The 22,348-nt window shown below is 39.6% G+C and overlaps 3 protein-coding genes across 3 annotated transcripts; 2 read left to right on the top strand and 1 right to left on the bottom strand.

Moving 5' to 3' along the window:
• The first annotated feature begins 821 nt into the window (after positions 1–821).
• LOC120445535 lies at positions 822–2,090 on the top strand. Its single transcript, XM_039626002.1, has 2 exons — positions 822–1,583; positions 1,635–2,090. Exons 1-2 carry the CDS (start codon positions 822–824, stop codon positions 2,088–2,090), a joined length of 1,218 nt encoding a protein of 405 aa, XP_039481936.1.
• A 101-nt stretch (positions 2,091–2,191) lies between these two features.
• On the top strand, positions 2,192–4,233 carry LOC120444863. Its single transcript, XM_039624829.2, has one exon. It carries the CDS (start codon positions 2,446–2,448, stop codon positions 4,231–4,233), a length of 1,788 nt encoding a protein of 595 aa, XP_039480763.1. The 5' UTR covers positions 2,192–2,445.
• Positions 4,234–4,387: 154 nt separating this feature from the next.
• LOC120446800 lies at positions 4,388–6,286 on the bottom strand. Its single transcript, XM_039627957.1, has one exon. The coding sequence runs from the start codon at positions 6,284–6,286 to the stop codon at positions 4,388–4,390; it is 1,899 nt and encodes a 632-aa protein (XP_039483891.1).
• Positions 6,287–22,348: the final 16,062 nt, after the last annotated feature.

Genomic DNA, 22,348 nt, shown 5'->3' with positions numbered 1-22,348 from the left:
TTAATAAATATAAAAGTCAGACATTTCGCTGGAAACACACCAGTATATAGATGCATATATGAACATTTGCATTCACGAACCCATGAACAGGTTTCGATTGCCAGGAACCAAAGTTGGCCAATTTGAACTTGTACAATCCAGTTTCATTATATTTGGAATTTAACGATAATGTAATTACCCTCAAGTGCAGAATTATTTCAATGGCAGTTTTGTTTTTATCCTGGCCCACTTGCAACCACAGGCGTATGAGTGTGTGAAAATCGTCGTCGTTTTGTGCCGTCGAAACCCTAAAAAATTGAAAAGTATTTACACGAAAGCTGCCAATTCAAATACTCATTCCCACACTCGCCAAGTCCTTATACAAATATTTTTTTCGTAATATTCGTGGCCTGTTTTTTTGAGTATAGAAAAAACTGGACGCTTTTTGTGAGTGGTGAAAGTACTTGCGCTCCAGTAACTACACAAAGGTTGTGATGTGGGTTGGTCCGTTGGGAATCCGTAACAAAGTCCAGTTCGCATTCGCAAAAATATTTTTTTTTTATAAGTGGCATATAACTTGCTCTAGGGTGTCCTTTTCATGGATGTGTTTATTGGGGGGGGCTTTGCAATCTGAACGATAATCGGCAGGACACAAAAACGTGTCATTAAACATCTGAGATCTTTGAACTTTGCACTAAAATAAACCGGATTTCGTATACTATAAGCATTCACATGGGTGCCACTAGGTCTGCCAATGCCATTTTTTTGCGTGTGGCATCAATAATGTGGCGGGCATATAAAATGTGGTCCTGGCCACACGCCAATCAGTAGTCGGCCCCAAAATGCTGCTCGACACGGACCTGGCCAGTGGAGTGATCCGCTCGCCATATAGTTTTGACATCCCGCACGCCTTTATCTTCAACGAATCGCAGTTCGTGGAGCCCAAATTCTGTGGACCCTACATGGAGATAGTGAAGCACTTCGCCCAGGTGTACCACTACAAGCTGTTTCTCGATACTCTCGAGAGTTTGCCCAAGAAATCGGTGGTGGAGCAGGACATTATCCACGGCAAGTACAACCTCTCGCTCCATGGCGTGATCATTCGGCCAGAGACGACCACTGACTTCACCCAGCACAGTTATCCGCTGGAGCTGATGACGAACTGCGTGATGGTGCCCCTTGCTCCTGAGTTGCCCAAGTGGATGTACTTGGTGTGGCCGCTGGGCAGGTACATCTGGTCCGGCCTGTTCCTCGGCACCTTCTACGTGGCCCTCCTGCTGAGGTATGTGCACTGGCGGGAGCCAGGTAAAGCCACCCGATCCTATACCAGGAACGTGCTCCACGCCATGGCCCTGCTGATGTTCAGTCCCAACATGAACATGTCTGTGAAGCTGAAGCACGCCTCGCTGCGCGTAATTACCTTCTACACGCTACTCTACGTCTTTGGTTTCATCCTGACCAACTACCACCTCAGCCACATGACCGCGTTCGATATGAAGCCTGTGTTCCTGCGGCCCATCGACACCTGGTCGGATCTGATCCACTCGAGACTGCGGATCGTTATCCACGATTCGCTGCTGGAAGAGCTGCGCTGGCTACCGGTGGTGAATACCAGCTCGTTGGATTCGCAGTTCGATGCGCGCAGCTGACAGGAGTACCAGGCCCTGCTGGCGAGTCCATCGCGTTCCTACGCCTATGTGGTCACCCAGGATGCCTGGCTGTTCTTCAACCGGCAGCAGCGGGTGCTCATCCAGCCGTACTTCCACCTGTCCAAGGTGTGCTTCGGCGGTCTCTTCAATGCCCTGCCCATGGCCTCCAATGCCAGCTTTGCCGATTCCCTGAACAACTTAATTCTCAACGTTTTTCAGGCTGGCTTGTGGAATTACTGGGAAGAGCTAGCCTTTCGCTATGCCAAGCAGGCTGGCTATGCGAGAGTTTTCCTGGACACATATCCCGTGGAATCACTGAACCTGGAGTTCTTCACCACGGCCTGGATTGTCATGACCGCGGGAATACCCATTAGTTCGCTGGTTTTCTGTTTGGAGCTTTACGTGCATCGTCGAAAGGAGAGACGTTCACAGTATGACCGCTTTGAGTGCTACGATTACTAAATTATGGAAAGTGGTTAATGCAAAGCAAAACTGAAATTTTTTTTATTGGTTCATAATTAAATATGTTACTAAAATAGTTAAATTGATAAGGCTTATTAACTAGTTACCTGACAAAGAGGAAATATTATTGTACTCAATTATCAAGGGCTTAGTTATCATACAGCTTAAATGCGATTTTAATAACTTTGAATAGATTGAGCTTGAGCGGAAGTTATTCAAATAGGAGCTTGGGGAGGTAATGTTTAAGTTTTCCCATGGGAGCAATTAATACCGAATAAATCGGGGCAAAATAATTAACCTGGCGTACAAATAGTTTAGCGTTTCAATTAATTCACGGAGCTTCTCAGTGGAAGACATGCGTTCATCGTTTCGGATTTGCCTTCTGCTGTTGAGCACCACCTATCATCCAAGTCATGGTTGGAGCATGCAGTACCTGCTCAATCTGGTGTCTCCATTCGCCCAACTGAATGTGTTCCAGGAGATCGTGTGGTTCGTAAGTCCGCATCAGCGGTTGGACCACGTAGATGAGTTCATCATGCGCATGGACAAGGCTTTCGGAAAGACCGCAACTCAGACGGTTGTGAGTAATAACAGCGAGATGCGAATGATTCACTCGTCGGCGCAAAGAAACCACTTGAGCTTTGTGTTTACCACTGGAGCGGAAGATCCCATAATGAATGTGTTCAGCAAAGTTCTACTCGGACGTCACTTCTACTTCTCGATAATAATATATGCGGAAAAAGTGACTGACATGCAGCCAATCAACGACATACTGATCTTCGCCTACAACCAGCAGTTCTTCAACTCGATGGTGTACTTCGAATCGGAGGAGGGTATAAACCAATTGTTTGGGGTCTCTAAGTTTCCCGTCATGACGTTCGAGAATCGCACCGACTTTTTGAGGTACATCGGAAAGATATGGAAGCGGGTGCAGAATGCTCGCTCGGATGTAGGTGGTTTCGCATTTACTACACCCTTGCGCCAGGACCTGCCACACTTGTTCCGGTCGGAAGGACACTATGATGGCAGTACATATCGGATAATAGAAACCTTTGTGAGATTTATCAACGGCAGTTTCGCGGAGCTTATGATGCCACCAGATGGCCTCGGTGGGCAGGTGATCAATATGAAGGATGCCCTGCAGTTGATCCGGGAACGCAAGATGGAGTTCTGTGCCCATGCCTACGCCCTCTTCATGCCCGATGAGGAGCTGGAGAAGACATACCCATTGCTGGTGGTTCAGTGGTGTCTAATGGTTCCGCTCTACAACAGTGTGTCCACCTACTTCTACCCACTGCAGCCCTTCGCTTGGAATGTGTGGTTCTTTGCGCTGGGCGCTCTACTGGCACTGGTTCTCCTGGAGGTGATGTGGCTGAGGATGTTCGGGGGGTGGTCAGGTTACCAGGTCGCGGTACTGAACTCCTTTTGCTACATCATCAATGTGCCCATCGAGGGCCAGCTGCAACAGCCATGTCTCCTTCGATTTCTTCTGCTGACCACGGTGTTCTTTCAAGGATTCTTCCTTTCCGCCTACTACACATCCAATTTGGGAAGCATCCTCACGGTGAATCTCTTTCACGCGCAGATCAACACCATGGATGACATAGTGAGTGCCCAGTTGCCCGTCATGATCATTGACTACGAAATGGAATTTTTGCTAAATCTGAACAAGGAGTTGCCCCCGGAGTTTCTAGAGCTGCTACGCCCCGTGGATTCGGCGATTTTTGCGGCGCACCAGACGAGTTTCAATAGCTCATTTGCCTATTTCATCACCGAGGATCACTGGCAGTTCCTCGACGAGCAGCAGCAGCATCTGAAGCAGCGACTCTTCAAGCTGAGCGGCATTTGCTTTGGCTCCTACCACCTGGCCTTTCCCCTCCAGATGGACTCGTCCTTGTGGCGGGACATCGAGTACTTCACATTCCGCATCCACTCCTCCGGTCTTCTCAACTTCTATGCCCGCAGCAGCTTTGGTTCTGCCCTCCATGCAGGCTTGGTCCAGCGTTGGCCCGAGAATCAGGAGTATACATCGGCGGGACTGCAGCATCTGGCCATTGCCTTCATCTTGCTGCTGGTGATGAGTTTTTTGGCTGGTATTGTGTTTGTCCTGGAAACACTTTCTAGACGAAGGTTTCCATTATAAAATTCTAATTAAACTTTATTGTGAAATACAGTGCATTCTTTGCTCAAAACTTAATTTATAAATTCAAATTCTAGGACTGATTTCAAAGTGAGAAGGGTTGAGACACCAGCTACAGTTCCGCTTTCATGTTTCCAGAGTTTTCCTTTTCCTTGCATCATAACTTCATGAATCGCCTGAGAAACGACCTGGGCTTGCGGCTTATCCCTAGAACAGGACGACGTCTTGAGGTCACATGCTCGTGCCACTTCATCTCGGCCGCAAAAGCCAGACCGGCTAGGATGAGGCCCAAAGTCCAGGTGCGCAGAATGCTGGAGAAGAAGTCTAGGCTGAGGGCCATCGGCTCCTCGTCGAATAGATGCACCTGGATGCGGTGGAGATGCACTGCCTCCCAGAAGGCCTCACGCTCCCAGTGGCTCATGAGGCCCGCCTGCTGGGCAATCATGATGTATTCGGTCATCACGGAGCGCATGTGGGAGTCCTTGTGCAGGGGGAACACGTGGTAGAATGGTCCCTCGCAGATGTCCGACAACCGGAAGATGGGCTTTCGGAGATGGAGCTGCTGCAGGTCCAGAAACCGCCAGCGATCGCTGCTCACCGTGTAGCCAAAGGAGGTGTTGAATGGGTCACGATGCAGATCCAACATGTGCTTGTCCACCAAATCCACCTGTTGCATATAGCTTTGCGGATATTGCAGCGGTGACTTGGCCATCCTCTCGTGCTCAATGGCCAGCATTTTGATCCTCAGATTGGCCTCCACCACATCCGCCACCGTGTTTATTTGTCGCACTGGTGGCGCCGTGGTGAAGTAGCTGGTCATCCGGGAAATGTACAAGTTCGATGTGACTATTCCCCAGATGGCCAGCAGAAAGTAAAGATAACGCATACGCAGTGTGGGCGTGCGTATGATGAAGGTGGGCGCACTGTAGGTCAAGGTGCAGATGGACTGCAGGAATGCGGCACTGAGGTCACGTGGTCGCAGCGGTGAACACAAATAGATGGCCACAGTTATGTAGAGCGTGAACAGGCAGATCAGTATCCACACATTCTCCTGAAGAGCCTCGTGCATGTACTGATCTGCAGGCGATTGATTGCGATAGGGCACCATGATGCAGCAGTCGTTAATGCCAATGGGATAGCTGTAGCTGACCACGTACTTGGTGGTAATTTCCGTGAAGGAGTGGATCAGCGTCTCGTACACTCCCAGCGACACCAGATCCAACAGGTTCGTCATGTTCAAGTAGTCATCCGTGACATTGGCGCTGGCATCCAACAGCGTGGCATTGACGAATTCCAGGAATCCCAAAAACAATTTCCCACTGGTGCCGTGGATGAAGTTTTTCTCGTAGCTGTTGGAGGGACGATCCGACTTGAAGACCCGTGGCATATCGTACATGATGGGAGTCCTTATCACATAGCCCCTCATGTTCTTGGCATATTTCTGGAAGAACTCCTCCGCTCTCCACACGCCCGTTTTGTTCACAATCGATGGCGTGGGATAGGGTTCCAGTATGAATACATTATCCTTGATGGTGATCAACAGCGTGTTGATGAACTGCTTCTTCCACACCCAATCGTAGACATCCGTAATCTCCGCCTTGAAGTGGGCCAATGACTGCGGATTGGTTTGGAAGTCACGGCTTTCTAGGCTGGGATAAAGGACGAAGATCGTCTTGAGCCAGTGAATACCCTGTTGACTGTGGGAGGCCAGCTCCATGATGGGATCGTCCTTGCCCGTAGTGAAGACCATCACCAGCGATGGAGTGCTGATGAACTGCATCATGGGTATGCCCAAATGGTGCTCCCTCGTTGTTATCAAGTTGGGCGCCAATGGAAAATAGGTCCAGAAATTGTGAAAGAACTCCTGCGAGTCCTTGTTGTTCAGATCTAGCCTTTCAGATATGTAAAAAACGAAGTTCTTGAAATGATACAGCTGCGTTATCCTATAGATCATTTCCAAAACGAACATGTTGTTGAGCAAGGTGATGTTATCGGAACCACTGGTTGGGAAAATGTTCCGTTCTCTGAGTATAAGTTCCGCAGCACGATTATCCATATTTGTTGGTTGGCCGAGTGCCAGTGGGTTACTGTCAAGTTGAAGGACGTTGAAGTCCTGCCCTTTGCATGTGGGCCCAGTTAACTGTGGAACGTGCCAAGTATTTATCACCCGCTCGCTGGAGCAACCATATGTCCATATATATCTATAACAAAGTCAGCGGCAGTGATGACAAATTACATTGGACCAGGAGCGGTTTAGCAGTCTTAAGTTGTATCTATTTGGATCTAGTCATATATTAAACTAATTGATTTTGGTGTAAAGAGAAAAAAGAGCTCATTTCATAGCTCACTTCATTAGCATTTACTTTCTTGCTACTTATGCACTTCTAGTTTGGCGCTCCTGGTGTGAAATCCGCTCGAGCAGCTTTATTAGCTCATAAGGCCCTATTGCAATTTTATCTTAAGTGCAAATCGGGAGTATTTAACATTTCGCGGTTTATGCGACAAGGGTCATATAATTGGACAAATAGCTGCTGGTCATGCGATGGCAAAACCTGCGACTGCGTCCCATCGTTTTGTTTCAACCAAATGCATGGACTCCACTGCAGTGGAGCCAAATTAGTTTCGACAAGGTGGGAAATGGTTCAGTTTAAGCCTTAATTTGAACCATGAATTTTAAATAGCTTTTATGGTGGGCTAAAAGCACTTACGGATAACCGAAATTGAAAGTTGCACACTTGAATTGTTTGAAAGTTTAATCAATTTATGAGCATAAAATGCATAAATCGAACTGAATGCTTGGAAATTTTCTTCAATGACGTGTGAAATGGCATTAAATTTCAGAACGTAGCCATTCCGCATCAGCAGCTGTTGAACAATGTCGAAACTAGGAGCATGTTGCACTGCTCATTAAAATTTCATTGCTGCAAAACTCCATAATTGACGCAAATGCCACAAGCTCGGTGGCAGCCACGAAGGCTTATCAGCTCGTTTCTTGGCATTCAGGCATTCTGGCATTTAAGGCCAAATAGCTGCCTACTGGTAATGCAATTAGCCACGCGTTTCCACACACACTTGCTGCGCAAGCAGCAAAGCACGAAAGCACGCCAAAAGCAAAAGCACAAAGGCACAAAGCCATCCGCACTGTTTGCGGCTTAAAATATTTATGATTGATGCAGCCGATGGTTTTTCGCCTTAGCTGACTCTAATGTCCTATTGACAGCATGGATTGTGTTGCTTTGTTTGCTCGATGATTTGTCAGAAGCGTTGTAATTTAACGCTCTTCTAACTTGTGTTTAAGTCCTTTGCCAAGGACTTCAACGATGCACAGTGCGTGGGAAAGTATCCAGTTGGGCGATACCTGAAGCTATGCTTCCCTTGTAAGTGCTTTGAATTCCTGGCCAAAACTGCCTCTTCATTTTAGCTGCGTTTTTGCCAAGCTTACGCTGTTTATTTTTAACGCCGACAGCAATAAAATACATTAAGCTCTATTGTGGGCCTATACAATGGCTGAAACATTTTCCTGTATCACCTTGGTTTTTAAATGATAAATTATGCTGTGCAAAATAAGTTGTAAAGTTATGTTAGAACACTTTTTATTTAGAGAACATGCTAGGAAAAAAGTTCGAATGGTTTTTCAAACTAAAAATCTAAAAAGCTTGGACTATTATAGATGATTGCTTTCTATTAGTAAATCATTTATTTAAAATTGGTATTTAAATTATCAATAAACTTTCTGGTTTTGACAATTAGCTGACATGTGAATAAGCGCCAAATTGACTTTAGCAAAATTGTCATAATTAAATACACTTTGGAAATGGCATTTGTAAGTGCCAACCCACTCGACACAATCTGATATTAAGTTATAAATTTGCCATCCAGCGATGCCCCACGGCCACTGCCATTTTTTTTGCTGTATGTTTGCCCGTATCTCATTTCAGCTTTTTTAGTTACACTTTATTTCTCAAACAGTGGATGCGAGTGTTGTATGCTGTGTGGTTGAGTTCGGGATGGGTGGGAATGGGTACATTGTGTTTGAAAGTGGGCATGGGGACGTGTTTTTGCCATTTCTAAGCGGAAGCGAAATGTGCGAGAGTAGTTGAAAGCCCTCGAGTTGTTTCGTTGCCGTTGCTCATGTCAAGTGCCAGCTGCTGCCAGCCCCCCGAAACTTCAACCCCCAACCCATGAACCTTCTACCCCAAGCGCCCACCTTTAACTTCCCAACCTTCAACCTTCAGCCTCTGGCAGCGGAGCGGACCACGCCCATTCCGACAGCTGTGCCTGCACTTTCGACATTTAGCACCGCCCACATGGTTGGTTACCTCCCGAGAGTCCAGGCTCGCCCATATTCATCCGCCACCCAACACCCACCACCCACCACGCAGCTGAAAACCCCAGTGAGCAGGTGCATCTGACTGGCACCACAGCATGTGTAGCTAGTGTTGGCGCCAGCAACCAACTGTTAAGCGAAATTACCGCAATCTCCGCACGTCGAACACTTTTTAATGCTGAAAAATGTATTTTCTAATTTTCCCTCCCATTTTGCCCTTCCTGCCCTCCCTGCCCTCATTGCCCGTTGTTGTCCGTTCGTGTTTTTCCTCCGGACGGACAGACGGACGGACGGACGGTCTGTCCATCGGTTGGTTGGTCAAGTTTATTTGGCTTTGCCAGTTTTTGGCAAGGGAAAAGTGGCAGGTGCAAGGAATGAGCCTCAAACTGGCCAAAACGGCCAATGTTAATGAAAAGTAATTATTTTTGCGCCAAAACTTTAAACTGATATTGCCAGACGCGTAGACTTTGTTGAGCATAGACCGAGTTGGTGTCTTAAAATTGTAGCCGTGGCGAAATTTTAATATAACTTGCCCAAGTGTGCGGTAAGCTAAGAGCTTTCAAAGAAGACAATTTCCGCAATCTTTGCTGCAGTGAAAAGTGGGGTGGAAAATGGAAAATGGGGTAAATATGATTTGCAGACATTGTTAAAATTTGTGAACCGTGGAAAAAATGCATAAAGTGTTTGAGCCAAAAAAAAAATGGTCTGCTACCTTATATAAAGCGTAACTCAACAACAGATGGTTATATACAAAATTAGATGACTTTTGTCTTTTTTTAAAACGGGACGAAATGGTAAACCGCTTTATATAAGCTCTCCCTTTCAAATAACCATTCCTTGAGAATGTCTTAAGTTTAAATCAATACAGTTTTTGCTCCTTTTGCCCGTCTTTTGCATTGCATTTTGCCTTCTACGCTCTTTGGCATTTTAATTAAGATGGAACAAGTCTATTAACAAAATTAAAAGTAAAAACGTTTAAAGTATTGCAACACTCCGGCGAAGTTTACCCACTTAGCCAACTGCCTGGCATTTTGGCAGCTGCCAGAGATTTCCGTCTATCTGTATAATTTAGCCATTTTATGCAGAGGCGGCAAAGTAGAAAAAATACAAGCGAGCGCCAAAGCGAAAAACAAGGAAAAATCACTTTGTTTTCATGCCATTTTCCACCAGCTACTGGCCTTTTGCCTCATTATCTCTCTTGGCCGAGAATCGTTGGCCAAATGAGTCGAGCTGAGCGAACTTCTCCGCCTGCTCCGCGCATTCAAGTGCAACTTTTGGTGTGCAATAATAATGTTTGCAATTAAACTAATGAAGACATTTGCCTCCGCAGCCACCACCACCAACATTCTAGTCAAGTCAATTATAAGCTGCTCTGCAGCCGGTAAGGCAATCTCCTGCATATTGACCACCCAAACCAGGCAACGCGTTGCAATCTGGGCCATGTTAAGTGCCACGATTTGACAGTGAACAATATTAATTGTCTGCTTTTTATTTGGTTTTCGCTTGGCTTCGACCTGTCCCTTGAAATGACAGTTTGGATGGCACAACAATATTAATATTGGAAATTTAATGAGAGAGCTGAAACTCTAAAATATACCGAATTCAATTCAAACCATATTTAAAATAGTATTCAGTTTGTTTTTCTAATATTATTAACAAAAAGCTTAAGAAGTTATTATGTTCGATCTTAAATATGCTAAATACTGACCGCATATCCACATTTTCAGCTTATATGAGATAGCTTACATTTTCATCAGTACTTTAAGCGCTCCCCTCGCTGGAACGTGTATCTGTGGAATGGAAAACCGCTGCCATAACAGCGCAGTTGGAAAGCGGGCGAAATGAAACCGAAGCGACCATGAGGATATGAGGATGTCACCAGCAAAAACCCAGCTCAGCGGAACCCCATAACCATTTCGCAGTGCAAGAGGAAAGTTTTTACCATTGCAGTTGGTTGGTTGCAGTCGCAATCAGCCGGATTTTGAACTTCAGATAATGCGATGGGGAGCCAACTCCTGGGGCAGCAGTCAGCGGGCGCTGTTTACGGAATTGGTTTACAAAAATTGGATAATCCGTGATATAAGAAAAGAAAAGTGGTACGTTTTTTTTTTAATTTAATATTTTATTTTAATTTACTTTTGTCGCGTTTGAATTTGGTTTTTCGGTTGCTGTTACAATATTTGTCTGCATAGATTTTCATAATATTTCATTTCTCTGTTAGTTATTATTGTTTTTTTTTTTGGGGTACCGGCAGTACCTTGTTCAGATTCCTTGAATCCCCAATTAGCCTATATGCATTTTGGAATTACATTTAGAAATGTATTTAAACGATTCTGCTTGACTTGCATTTGTCTTTTAAAGTTTTCTCTTTGGTTTACGGTTGTGGTTTTCCATCGTTTTAATGCTTAATGTTTATTAAAATTGAAATAAAAGTTCTCCTTTAAGCGAATGTTGTATAACTAAATAATTTCTTTACAATTAAAATCATGCCCACTTAGCCAACAGTTCAAAAATGAGTTAGCCTTTTAGTATTTGTTTGGTTAGGTTACCATAACTTTCTTGTATTATTCGTTAAGCTTGAATTATTCGTTATGTTAATTACAATCATTAGCTAATTTGACACATAAAGCGGAAAACTTAACAACATTTTGTTGGTTGAATTTGCAATTTCTCGTGTTAGCTTGCAATGTTCTTCAATAGACACTTACATCTAGCTTTAATAGTTATTATTTATTTTTAACATTTACTCCATCCTTACTGTTTCTGTTATCCTGTTACGTTTACCGTTACCGTTACTGTTACTGTTACTGTTAGTTACCATTTAAATTTCGCTACTAATAAAATATACTTTATACGCTATCCAATTTACTCGATTTACGCTTGTATACACTCTAATTGTAAGTACGATTCTGATGAGCGATCCCGCAAGTCGGCCGAAAGTTTGCCACAAAGACAGATTATGGTTTTTCTCTCGCCCAATGCTCCCTTTAAAATATTCTCGTGTTAGTTAGGATTTGCCTTCTATCTGTACTTTTAGTTTTAGTTTTTTGGTTTTTTTTGGTTTTAGTTGTTTTTAACATGGTGGTATTCTGCAGTCAGCGTTTAGAAGAGCTTCTCTTATAGTGATGGCATCGTTGGTGAGACACATGATATATCTAAATATCTATACATCTGCTTTGGAAAGGGACTTGTATAGTTTTGGAGTTAGAGTAGCTGGTGGGTAGTTTTGGGTTAATCAAAGTGGTGCCGGCAGGAATGAGTTCAAAAGCTTGCTAAGTAGAATCAAATCAAATTTTTTGGGGGCAGAGTTTTCCCGGTGAAAACGATTGTGCATCGACCACCCTGGAAGTGGATCTGCAACGGCTGCTATTAAAGTTCATTTTCATTTTAGTTTTGGCTTTATACTCGACCAGGTTGCACCACAATTTACAATTCGCCTACTATTTATTAATTGTTGCACTTTGTCATCGTAGCTATGCATTGTTCTTTGGTTTACGTAGTACCTCGTACGTAGTAGCAACATTGAAAAAGTTGTCCAAAAAGGATTAGCGTATCGGTATTATGTTGTATATATCTACACGTATGTATATAGTTTAATAGTTAATCATGCGCTGGTATATAAGTATGTATAATATCTGTGTATATGCTGTATATAACTATCTTGAATAATACATTCAAATGCGGCATTAACGGCCCGATCTTGTATACCCTATCGTAGATTCGTAATACGTTACATACAGTCACATACATATATGTAGTTCGCATTTGGTTTAGTTGTCGTAATTATGTATAGTTGTTGTCGGTATGTATATGCACTATGTATAGATATAGACACAATTTGTTCACAATTCTCACTAAGTTTATTTAGAAATAGAGGCGGTGGCTTTTACTTGGACTCCATTTATACATTTAGTCAGTTAAACGAATAGTAAATAAACATTTCAATATCAATTTCCATTTCAATTTCCATTTCAATTTCAATTTCAATTGCAATTTAAAATGCAGAAACAGCAAGATAGATAGAGTAAGGCTCTGGCGGCATTAGTCGAGTCAAAGTCGTTGACAGCGGCAGCCCACATAAGTATGCTACGTAAAGTTACCTACGAGTATTCTACACAAATACGCTAACGAAATTCCAAAACCATCAACAAAAGCCGTGGAATTTAACACAGTACGTATGTATACAGTTTATTTCATTTCAATTCATTTCCTTTTGTTAAATTTGATTTTTTTTTCCGTTTGCTCTCGTTTTACCCCACTGTTTGTTAGTATAGCAAAATCACATTTGAATCTCTTTTTGTTTTGTGAGAAAAAATCTAAATCACGTTTTTCAAATTGCTTCGTTCAACTTTTATACAATGCATTGTAATGCTGCGCTTTCCTGGCGTAATCAACTTCAGATATGTGTGTGTATGCCAGCCAGTGTGCTTTTTGTTTTTTGGTGGATTTTTGTGTGGTGTGGCGATTAGCCCATTAAAGTGCATTTATTACATATGTATGCATGTTCGCATGCCCTGCATTATTTGCTGAATTTGCAAAATAATTGGCTTTTGGCGGGCCAAAGTGACTCGAATTGCACGTGGATTATGTTTTAGCCTAGCTTAGGTGTTAATAATACATTAATGTGGAGTAATTATGCCTAATTGCCATGTACTATATATATTACACAACTACATTTAAGTTTTACTTTGAAATTGACATTAGGATCATTCTTCTTGGCTCGCATAACAAGATGCATTTGGCCGAGCTTCGTCTCGCTTAATTGTTGTATTTAAATTAGGCTATTCCAAATACACTGGAATTGTAAATAAAAGTTCGTGTGGTGCAGTTACATCTACTCGTAATTCTATCTATAATTAGGTATAAGCAGCTATAGATCTGCAGTAGTTATTGTGCACATTTCTAAATAATTGAAAGACAATTGACACTAAGCTATTTTTCTTTCAGCTCTCAAACGCTGTGTTTCCAATCACTGAATTGGTGTTGTTTATTGTTATCGTTAACGTTAATGTTTACTTGAAATTTTGTTGCTTGCATTATTGTGTTTAGCTTATGCCTAAAATACATTTATTTAGTTGTACACATATGAAAATAGAGAATGATAAATCGGTAAATCACTTTGCGAAGCAAATTGAGCAACTTATTGAGAATGATATTGTGACTTTCCATTTGACTTATGGACCCATTCGTTATTCATTTTTTTTTATGAGTATTCCTATAAATAATGTGAATTTTATATCTTAAATTTTTTTTACAATTCGTGTGCATTTACCGCTATTATCTTACTGCAACGTATTTATAAAAATATAAAAAAAAATTTAAAAAGCAAGCGAATTTGTGCATATGTACACATTCTATGTGGTAAATGCATGCGCTTTAGTTTTCTTTTTATAACTTTACAAACGAGATTCAACAGTTTCAATTTACAATTATGTGCTTCAGTATTTACATTTCGATTTCGCGTAATTTGGTTTTCAGTTGGCTTTTTTATCTTAGCAAGAACATATATCAAGGCTATATGTTAAATCTGGATTTGTGTCATGTGGCTGCGAAATAAAATCGAAACTCAAGGTAATGAAGAATTATAGCAACTAAAGTTTGGTCCCTTTTCGTTTATTTTAAAAAATGTAAGACTCGGTGAGGAGCGAATTTGAATGCTGAAATTGTTTGGTGGTAAATAAGCTCTTTACGTTCATTCTAGAAAAAAGTGTCCTTCAATGAAAAGAAGCGATGGCAAATGGATCGATGGAGCCGCAGTAAACGCAATTTGGAAACCGGTGAACATATTTGAATTCAATGTGTAGGCCACAAGCAAATTGATTTAACTCAGTCAGCTTCCACGAACTGCCAACTTTGTACGCAATTTCAAGAGCAATTTATTTATTTTAACTATTTTATTTTCCTTTTGGTTTGGTAGACAAACAATTTGGCGTTTGTCATGGCTGCTGAGTTCCAGCAACTGCCATCAATCAATGGCCACAGCACAGCGGACATGCGACATGCAATTTAACGCCAACTGCAAGGGAACAAAAAAAAAAAAAAACTGGCACAATAACATGACTGAAATAATATTAATCCTGGTAGATAAATAAAGAAACAGCTGCATTTGTACTTGGTCCATTGTTGCGGTCTCAACTCCTCAGCTCCACCTCACAAAGGGAGCACATAGGGCATAGATAAATACACGCTTCTGCTATTAAGAGGCTGCAAAAACAGGCAAAAACAGGCCGAGCAAAAGGACAATTGGGACAAGTCCTGGCTTACATCCTTATCCTCGGTCAAAGCCAAAGGCATTGGCCAGGGAAAAAGGCAATGCATTTTAAATGGAATATTTGTGTAAGTCGTTTGGTTTTCCTGGCCCGACTTTCTTCTTTCTGCCCGACTGGGAAATGAAATAATAGACAAAGGATTAGAGCGGACCAATGGAGAATCCGCTGCTTTACATAATGTTCGGCTTAAGTAAATAATTTATTGAGTCGCAAACACAAACACAAACACAGAATCGAAGAGACACAAGGCTCAGGCATTTAGTTTCAGATTGAAGGGGGTCAATTGGGGCCAGGATATGTGGCTCCAACCAAGTCGTTTGATAAATGATTCTCCTCCTGCCCCCATTCGATTGACCCTTTCTGGCCAGCAAATTTGTTCGTCTTGCAGCAGGGGTCGCATTTTAAAAGTTTGCCCCCAGATTAAACTGGCAAGCAACCAGCCGGCGGTCAGTTCTTTTAATTAAACATTGTTAAATGCAATTTCACAAAATCGGTCATGCGGAAAATGATTGAAAAAGCGGCCCCACGGCAGACGGTTAACCAGTTTTAAAACTGGTTTTTGAACGTCTTAAAAGAGCCAGAAAATGGGTTAAAAATGGTTTAAAGTGAGTCGCTTTTGAAGTGGATTTAAAGGAAAGTAAAACCAATTTTAATGTTTAAATATTTCGTGAAATCTCGCATTTATCTGCACGCTATCAGCCGCCATTGTTTATTTTGTTTATGCGAGGAATTGAATTAATTTACCATGGGCAGCAGTTAATTAGGTTATTTCGCAGATTATTCTATTTTACAGTTCAGTGGGTGGTAATTGTTTTTCTGCGATTTTCCTGCCACATTTTAAATCAGACCAGACCACAAAGAGTTCCACTGAAGTGTGGCAAATGAGATTTAGTTTGAAAAACTGAAAAAGCTAAATTTTAACTGATAAATTATACATAAACATTAAAAAACAGCAACCATTAATCAAAGCAAATCAAAATAAATTACTCCACACTTTTGCTTAACAAATATATACTCATTATTTTCAACAAATATTTACTTATTATTTTCAACTATATTAAACAAAATTAATCGATTTTCATTTAACCTCGACCTTCAATGTGTGTGAATTACTTAGTGAGTTCAACTAGTTAGTTAGACACTAAGATTACTTACCACATGCAGCAAGCAACTTAAAAGTGGCTAACTAAGTGTGTGTCCAACAAATTAGCAAAACTATCTTATGGAACGAAATTAATTTAAATGGAAGACCTTAAAATGCTTCGCGATTCAATGTCGAATCTTAATTGTTATTGTTGTAGCTGTTGTTGTTCTTGTTGTTGTTGTACTTGTAATGGAGGTGGTTATTGTTATTTTTAGTAGTTGTTGTTGTTGTTGTTTGTTCTTGTTGATTGGATTGGTTTTTTTGGTTTGTTGGTTTTTTATTGGGCTTGGTGACTGAGGTGCTTGTTGTTGTTGTTGTAGTTTCCACTAACTGTACTAGCTGTACTTGTTGTAATGTTGTTGTTGCTAACTGCAAATATGACAAAAGTATAGGTGAGTCAGGTGATTTGAAATCGATGCACAGGAAAAAAACAAGATGATTAGATCAATTGAATAGTTTCAGATAACGAAACTCACTAAGGGTGCAAAGTCATTTCCTAAAGTGTCTAAAAGTATGCAGTACATTCTTTCGTTTGCACACATTTAAGAAGTGAATTTGAACCGTAGTAATTTTGGTTTCGCTCTAGTGAATGTAAATTCGAAAAGCAGCTGAGATTTAATTACTGATCCTAGCTACATCTTATTTCTTTCCGTGTAGAAGTTGTACTACTGCGGGACTAATTGTACTTAAATAAAACAAAGTTTTCATTCGAGTTTCTTTTGTGTATAAGTTTAAGTTTTTCATTTATTTGTTTTTCGTTTTCGTTTTTGGGTTTCTGGTTTAAGATCAAAGAATTTGTATTTTATGTACTGTTTGTTTTTGTTGTGGATTTGTTGAAGTGGCTGTTAATGTTTAAAAATTTTTTGGTTTTCGTTATTTTCCGCTGTGTTTTTGCTTGCCGCAACGTTTGGCTTAAAAATAAATAAGTTTCAATGATGGTTTTACAATTTTTCTTTGTTCTTAAGTTTTTTTTTGCATTTGCACTACAGCGATTTCATAATTTGCTTATTCTCGGTTTTCTGATGCTAACAACATTTAATAAATAGTAGTTTTGAATAGTTTCTAATAATTTGTTCATTGTGTCCATTACTTGTGTTTTGTTTGTTTGAGTGTGTGTGTGTGAGTTGGTTCGACTGTTTTTCCTGTTTACGCAAATTTGCTGTGCAGTACATGATATTTTTACGTTTGTTTTTTCTTTGCGGTTTGTTAATGCGTTTGCCTCGCCTGATAAGATTGATGTGTGTATATATAGATATAAACGTATATATGTATATATATGTATGTCTGGTTATGGCTGATTATGTCTGTGTGCCTGTGTGTAAATGCGACGCAGAATTATTTTAAAAATTAGTTCGTACATAGTCAAAAATCGGTTATCAAAAGGACTTTGCTGTGATTATGTTGCATTCCATAGGCTTATACATATGTATGTAAGTATTATGTATGCGTTTATGTACGAGTGTTAATGTATGTCATACGTGTACTTACTATATAATTATGTATGTATGTGTGTATGCGTGTTATGTATGCAAGAGTAGTGTGTCTTCGGTTTTCACATTACTAGCTTATTACACCTATGTATTAGCATATTACGAATGGCTAACGACTCTTCAACTAAACACTTAGAAAGTTCGATTTAAATTTGTCCATATTTGGTATTCGATTTTCGATATCCCTACAGTCGACTGCCATCCACATTCCACATAAGTTGCTACACCTCGCAGCGTTCAATACAGTCGCGTCCTTGGTGAGTAAAATAAATGTTAACCCGCTGCCCGAACGCAATGAGAAATTCGAAGCTAAAGGCGGAAACGGCGAAATTGGCTTGTTCATGCGTTAACTGTTAAATTTAGTTAATGAGATTGTATTTATTCGGTGGATTAGTTTAACAAGTGTATGTGTGTGGTGTCAAATTCAGAACCCATTTCCGCCACACAGCAAACCCTAAATTAAAGACTGAACTAACTAAACTAAACTAAACTAAACCGATCAACGAAAATTCAACTAAATTGCATATTAACATAGCTATTATTATTAGATGACGGTGTGGGTGGTGGGTTGTGGGTGGTGGGTGGCCTGTGTCTGTGTGTGTTTTAATCGAACACAAGTCAAATTATATTGCACAATTGCCCTGCGGTTTGGCTTTATGTGAGTGTGTGCGTTTCCTGTTGTGTCTCTGTCCACGAGTGTGTCTCTGTGTGTGTGTGTGTGTGTGCGATGGCTTACAACCGGTTGGTTATTGTTATAAATGGAATCGTCATGGCTGCCACATCGGAGTGCTGATAAACTGCTGGTCCTGCGGAGCATATACTCCTGCATTCAAAAGGCCTAAGCACCAGCACACATACGCCAACTAATTGCAGCCTGAAAGTATGCAATTACTGTGGGCAGGGCAACCCGCTCGCATCTGGGAGCTTTAAATTGCTAATAAATTACTTAGGTCCCAGCCGGGCGGCGGTGCTCCCAGGAATAGTTTCTTGATCGGACCTCTGGGTGTGTGTGTGTGTGTGTGTGTGTGTGTATGGGCTTACTTATGCTGCATGTCGGGGAACTAAATAATGTCAGCTAAATACCAGGCCTAACACACTAATACTCGTCTCGTTCGTGGGGGGAAATGATTTCGAATCGAATTTCGTTTCTTGCAATTTTCGTTTACGTTGCGTTGTGGCTTACATGTTCTTATGGTTTTTTATTTTTTTTTTACATACTTGCACACTAAGACATTAAGGTGTGTGTGTTTATGTGTGTGTGTAATAAGGAATCGTCAATATATATTTATATAGGTTTCTAATACATAATAGACATCTATTGGAAATTCAAACGTGCTAGCATTTGCTTATGTTAAAATTACTCATATTATTTGATTTGTATTAGTTTTTTTTTTTTCAAAATTATCACCAGTAATTACGCATACGACTACACTATGCAGTTGTCCGTTTGCCCCTAAAAACTTTCCTTCGTCCTTTGTCTGTCTATGTCTGTGTCTGTGTCTCCTGGTTGTTTGTCTGTGTCGGTGTCTGTGTCTGTGTCTGTTGTGTAGTGGGTGTAATTTGTGGTGTAATTATGTAAGTATTCGCTTCTCATACATGTAATTGCATTACTAATAACGCCAAAGTAACTTCTTTGTTAATATTTGCGCATCTTGCTTAAGATTTGCATGGTTTAAGATTTTCTTGCTTTTAAAATTGACTCGCGCTACCTCCTCACTTATTAAAAACTATATTTGAATGTATATATGTATGTGGATGTAGTGTCGTATTACTATGTATGTTATGATCTCTGATATATATATATATTTATATATAAATATTTATGTATATAAGTATTTGTATGTGTGTATGTAAGTATAAACTATAAGCCTATAAGAATATAGTTTTAGTTATTCATCTTTTATTCATTTGTTTTCATAGGTTTCTTTATCCTTTAGTTATTTCTTCCTTTTGTTCTCATTATGCACATGCACATTCTAGATTATTATGAATTCGTTTCGGTGTACAAAGTTCTTGTTTTGTTTAGTGTTTCTCATTTGCCTCTCGGGGTATCCAACTAAAAAACAGAAAACAATAGTAGCAAACCAAAGCTCTCACAGGATCGTAGATGTGTTTAGCAATCTGAATGCGGCTCGTAACTGGTAAGCATGTTCAAGCGGCATGGAAGTAAAATAGGTCGAAAAGCGCAAACCGAAGACGGAAACTCGCTGGTGTCGCTAAAAATCCTTGCTCCAAAAAGTTTGCAATATAAGGCTAAAGCTCAGTGAAAGACACTTCAGAAACTGGAGAGCATTGCTCCGCTGTTTCTCCCACTTTAAAGTAGTAATGTACCCAGTTTTCAACTCGTGTGTGGTGTCATCAGTGTTGCTGTTTCATAATTGGACGGTTTCACAAATTTTAATAATTTCATTTTGTTTTGATTTGATTCTTGGTGGTTGTCAATTCAGTATTGAATAAACTGGTCCATTTGTGTAGTTGGTGTCATTAGGCGAATTGACTAACGAACTAACGAACTAAACTCAATTCATTGAAAATACATTCAAAATATATGGACCTGCCATTGGAAAAATGGCACTCCGAACGAACCAATGTTTGTTTGGGTGGACAAGTTCAAGAAAATTGTGAGTTGTTACTTTAAAAACAGCACCTACCTTTTACCCCATGAGCATTATTCTTTTTTTGGAGTTGAAAACTACGAGGCAATTGCAAACGTAATTTAAATGAACTCATAATAAATAAATCGCTACACAAAATGACATGCAATTAGCCAAAAGCCAGCGGTTTGGGAAGGCCTTCGTAACAAGTTCTTCTCATTGACAACCTTTAAATGATCTTGTTTCAATTCAACAAAATTTTGTAACGAAATTTGACTAATTTTCTTTTATTTAATTTCGAATGCGTTTAAATTATAGTTAAATAATTGCTTCTAGGAGATTAGTTTCTTGCTAAATTTAGTTTTGGGAACGTAAGCGCAAAAACGTAAAAAAATTGTCCTAGTTTTCAAATTTTTGAAAATTGTGTTTTTTCAAATAATACTTTAAAGTAATTACTCATTATAAATTATACCTTACATATCTATTTTTCGATTTTTCATCTTTGTTTGCTCTATATGCTTACATACAATTCTTATTGGCGTTTTCGTAGAGGGTTGTAAGGATTATGTCTGTTTGCAGTTTTGCTGCTTATTGAAAAGTGCTCCGGGTTTTAATATTTCATTTTTTTACATTTACATTAGTAATGCCTAAATTGTATAATTTCAAAACTTAGGGCCTTAAATTTGAATGCTTCAAAATTTTGATATGTTCAAAATTCAGGATAACACTAGAGATTATTTGGCATATAATTTAGTTTAGGTTTATTTTTCCATAGTCGCTGTTCTCAATACCCGAAAATAAGAATAGAAAAGGATGTGCGTTGAAGGATGCTATTTAACTATACTTTGCTTTAAATGCTTTGCGAGTTTTCTATAGTTTAAAAGCAAATTATTTGTCATGTTTCAATTCCTATTAGAACATACAAAAAGCTGATGGTGATAAAATAAAAATACAACTGCCAGATTCTTTTACATATATATATATTTATATCAAAATATGAGCGCGCATGTTACAAACTCTGGGCTTAAAAAATACGCTTTAAAAAATAACAACAAAATTTAAATATTAAATAAAACAAATCATATAAATACACGCATAAATATATTTATGATTTTATATATTTAACTGACATTGCCGTGCCTCCTTTTAGGCAAGTACCAAACGATTTCACCAGCTAAATATATAAATATATTTACTTGTTTCTATTTTTACTCATACAAAATTAGATTTAAGAAAAATAAACACAAAATAATTTGTGTTAAATGTCGAATAAAACTATTAACAATATAAAATTCAGATTACAATTTGTATATTCGTAAATTAAATAGCTACCAAGTTTGTAATTATTTATGTTATATTATATAATATTGTATTATAGTAATTTGTTTATTGATCTGATTATGATCTAATTAGGAGCTTTAAGATCGTTGTTGCTTTACGTTCTTAAAAATGAATATTTATCATTAAGATTGTAACGAGATTATTTGCTTCTTTATAATTAATTCTCGTTTCGACATTAAATCATGTTAATTATACAAATTAAGTACAATAATACTTAATTTTTAGAAAAATATTTTACAATTAAGGATTAAAAAAACAAATTACATAATAACTAAGACACTTGAAATAATTACACAAACTAGTGAGCGAAATGAGAAAATTGCAATAAATTAAATAGAACAAGCGAAGTCTCGTTTAAAGCCCAAATTGCACATAGTATTACTGATAGTCAAATGAATGAAATGATCTACGTGTGAAGGCCCAACAATCTCGTCGAGCTGTGAACTACGCAGTGTGAAGAAAATTCGTTTAGCGGCCCTAGCATTATGTTATGTTATGTATTGTTTATTCGTTGATTTGCATTAAAAACAAATGTAGTTTTAGTTTAGAACAACGCCCTCTGGCGGGCAGTTTCGAGCTCGGATCTCTTTGGGTCTCGAGCTGCCGACAGATGGTGCTTAAAAATAAAACGATACAACTCAAGTGAACTCATTGATTATGGTGTTTACATTATTATCTTGCATCATCTCGATTTATGTTTATACTTGTATTATAGGTAATCTAACATACGCCTTTGATATGGTGTTGTTGCTGTTGCTTTATTGCTGATATCTTTAATTCTTTTGTTTTCGTCTACTTTTATTCGCATTTGCAATACGCCCTCACCCATCTTTAGTAGTAGCTTTGCTTTGCTAACTTCACTTGGAGTTTTGAAATGTTTGGCTCTGTCTTCCAATTTTAAAACGCCTCAAAAATATGTTGTTTTGTTGTATGTTTTCTTCTGTCTGCATGTC

The sequence above is a fragment of the Drosophila santomea genome, chromosome 2R (genome assembly GCF_016746245.2).
Source record: "Drosophila santomea strain STO CAGO 1482 chromosome 2R, Prin_Dsan_1.1, whole genome shotgun sequence".
Classification (NCBI taxonomy): Eukaryota; Metazoa; Arthropoda; class Insecta; order Diptera; family Drosophilidae; genus Drosophila; species Drosophila santomea.
The sequence above is the reverse complement of the archived record's forward strand: the minus strand, read 5'-3'. Positions and strand labels throughout refer to the sequence as shown.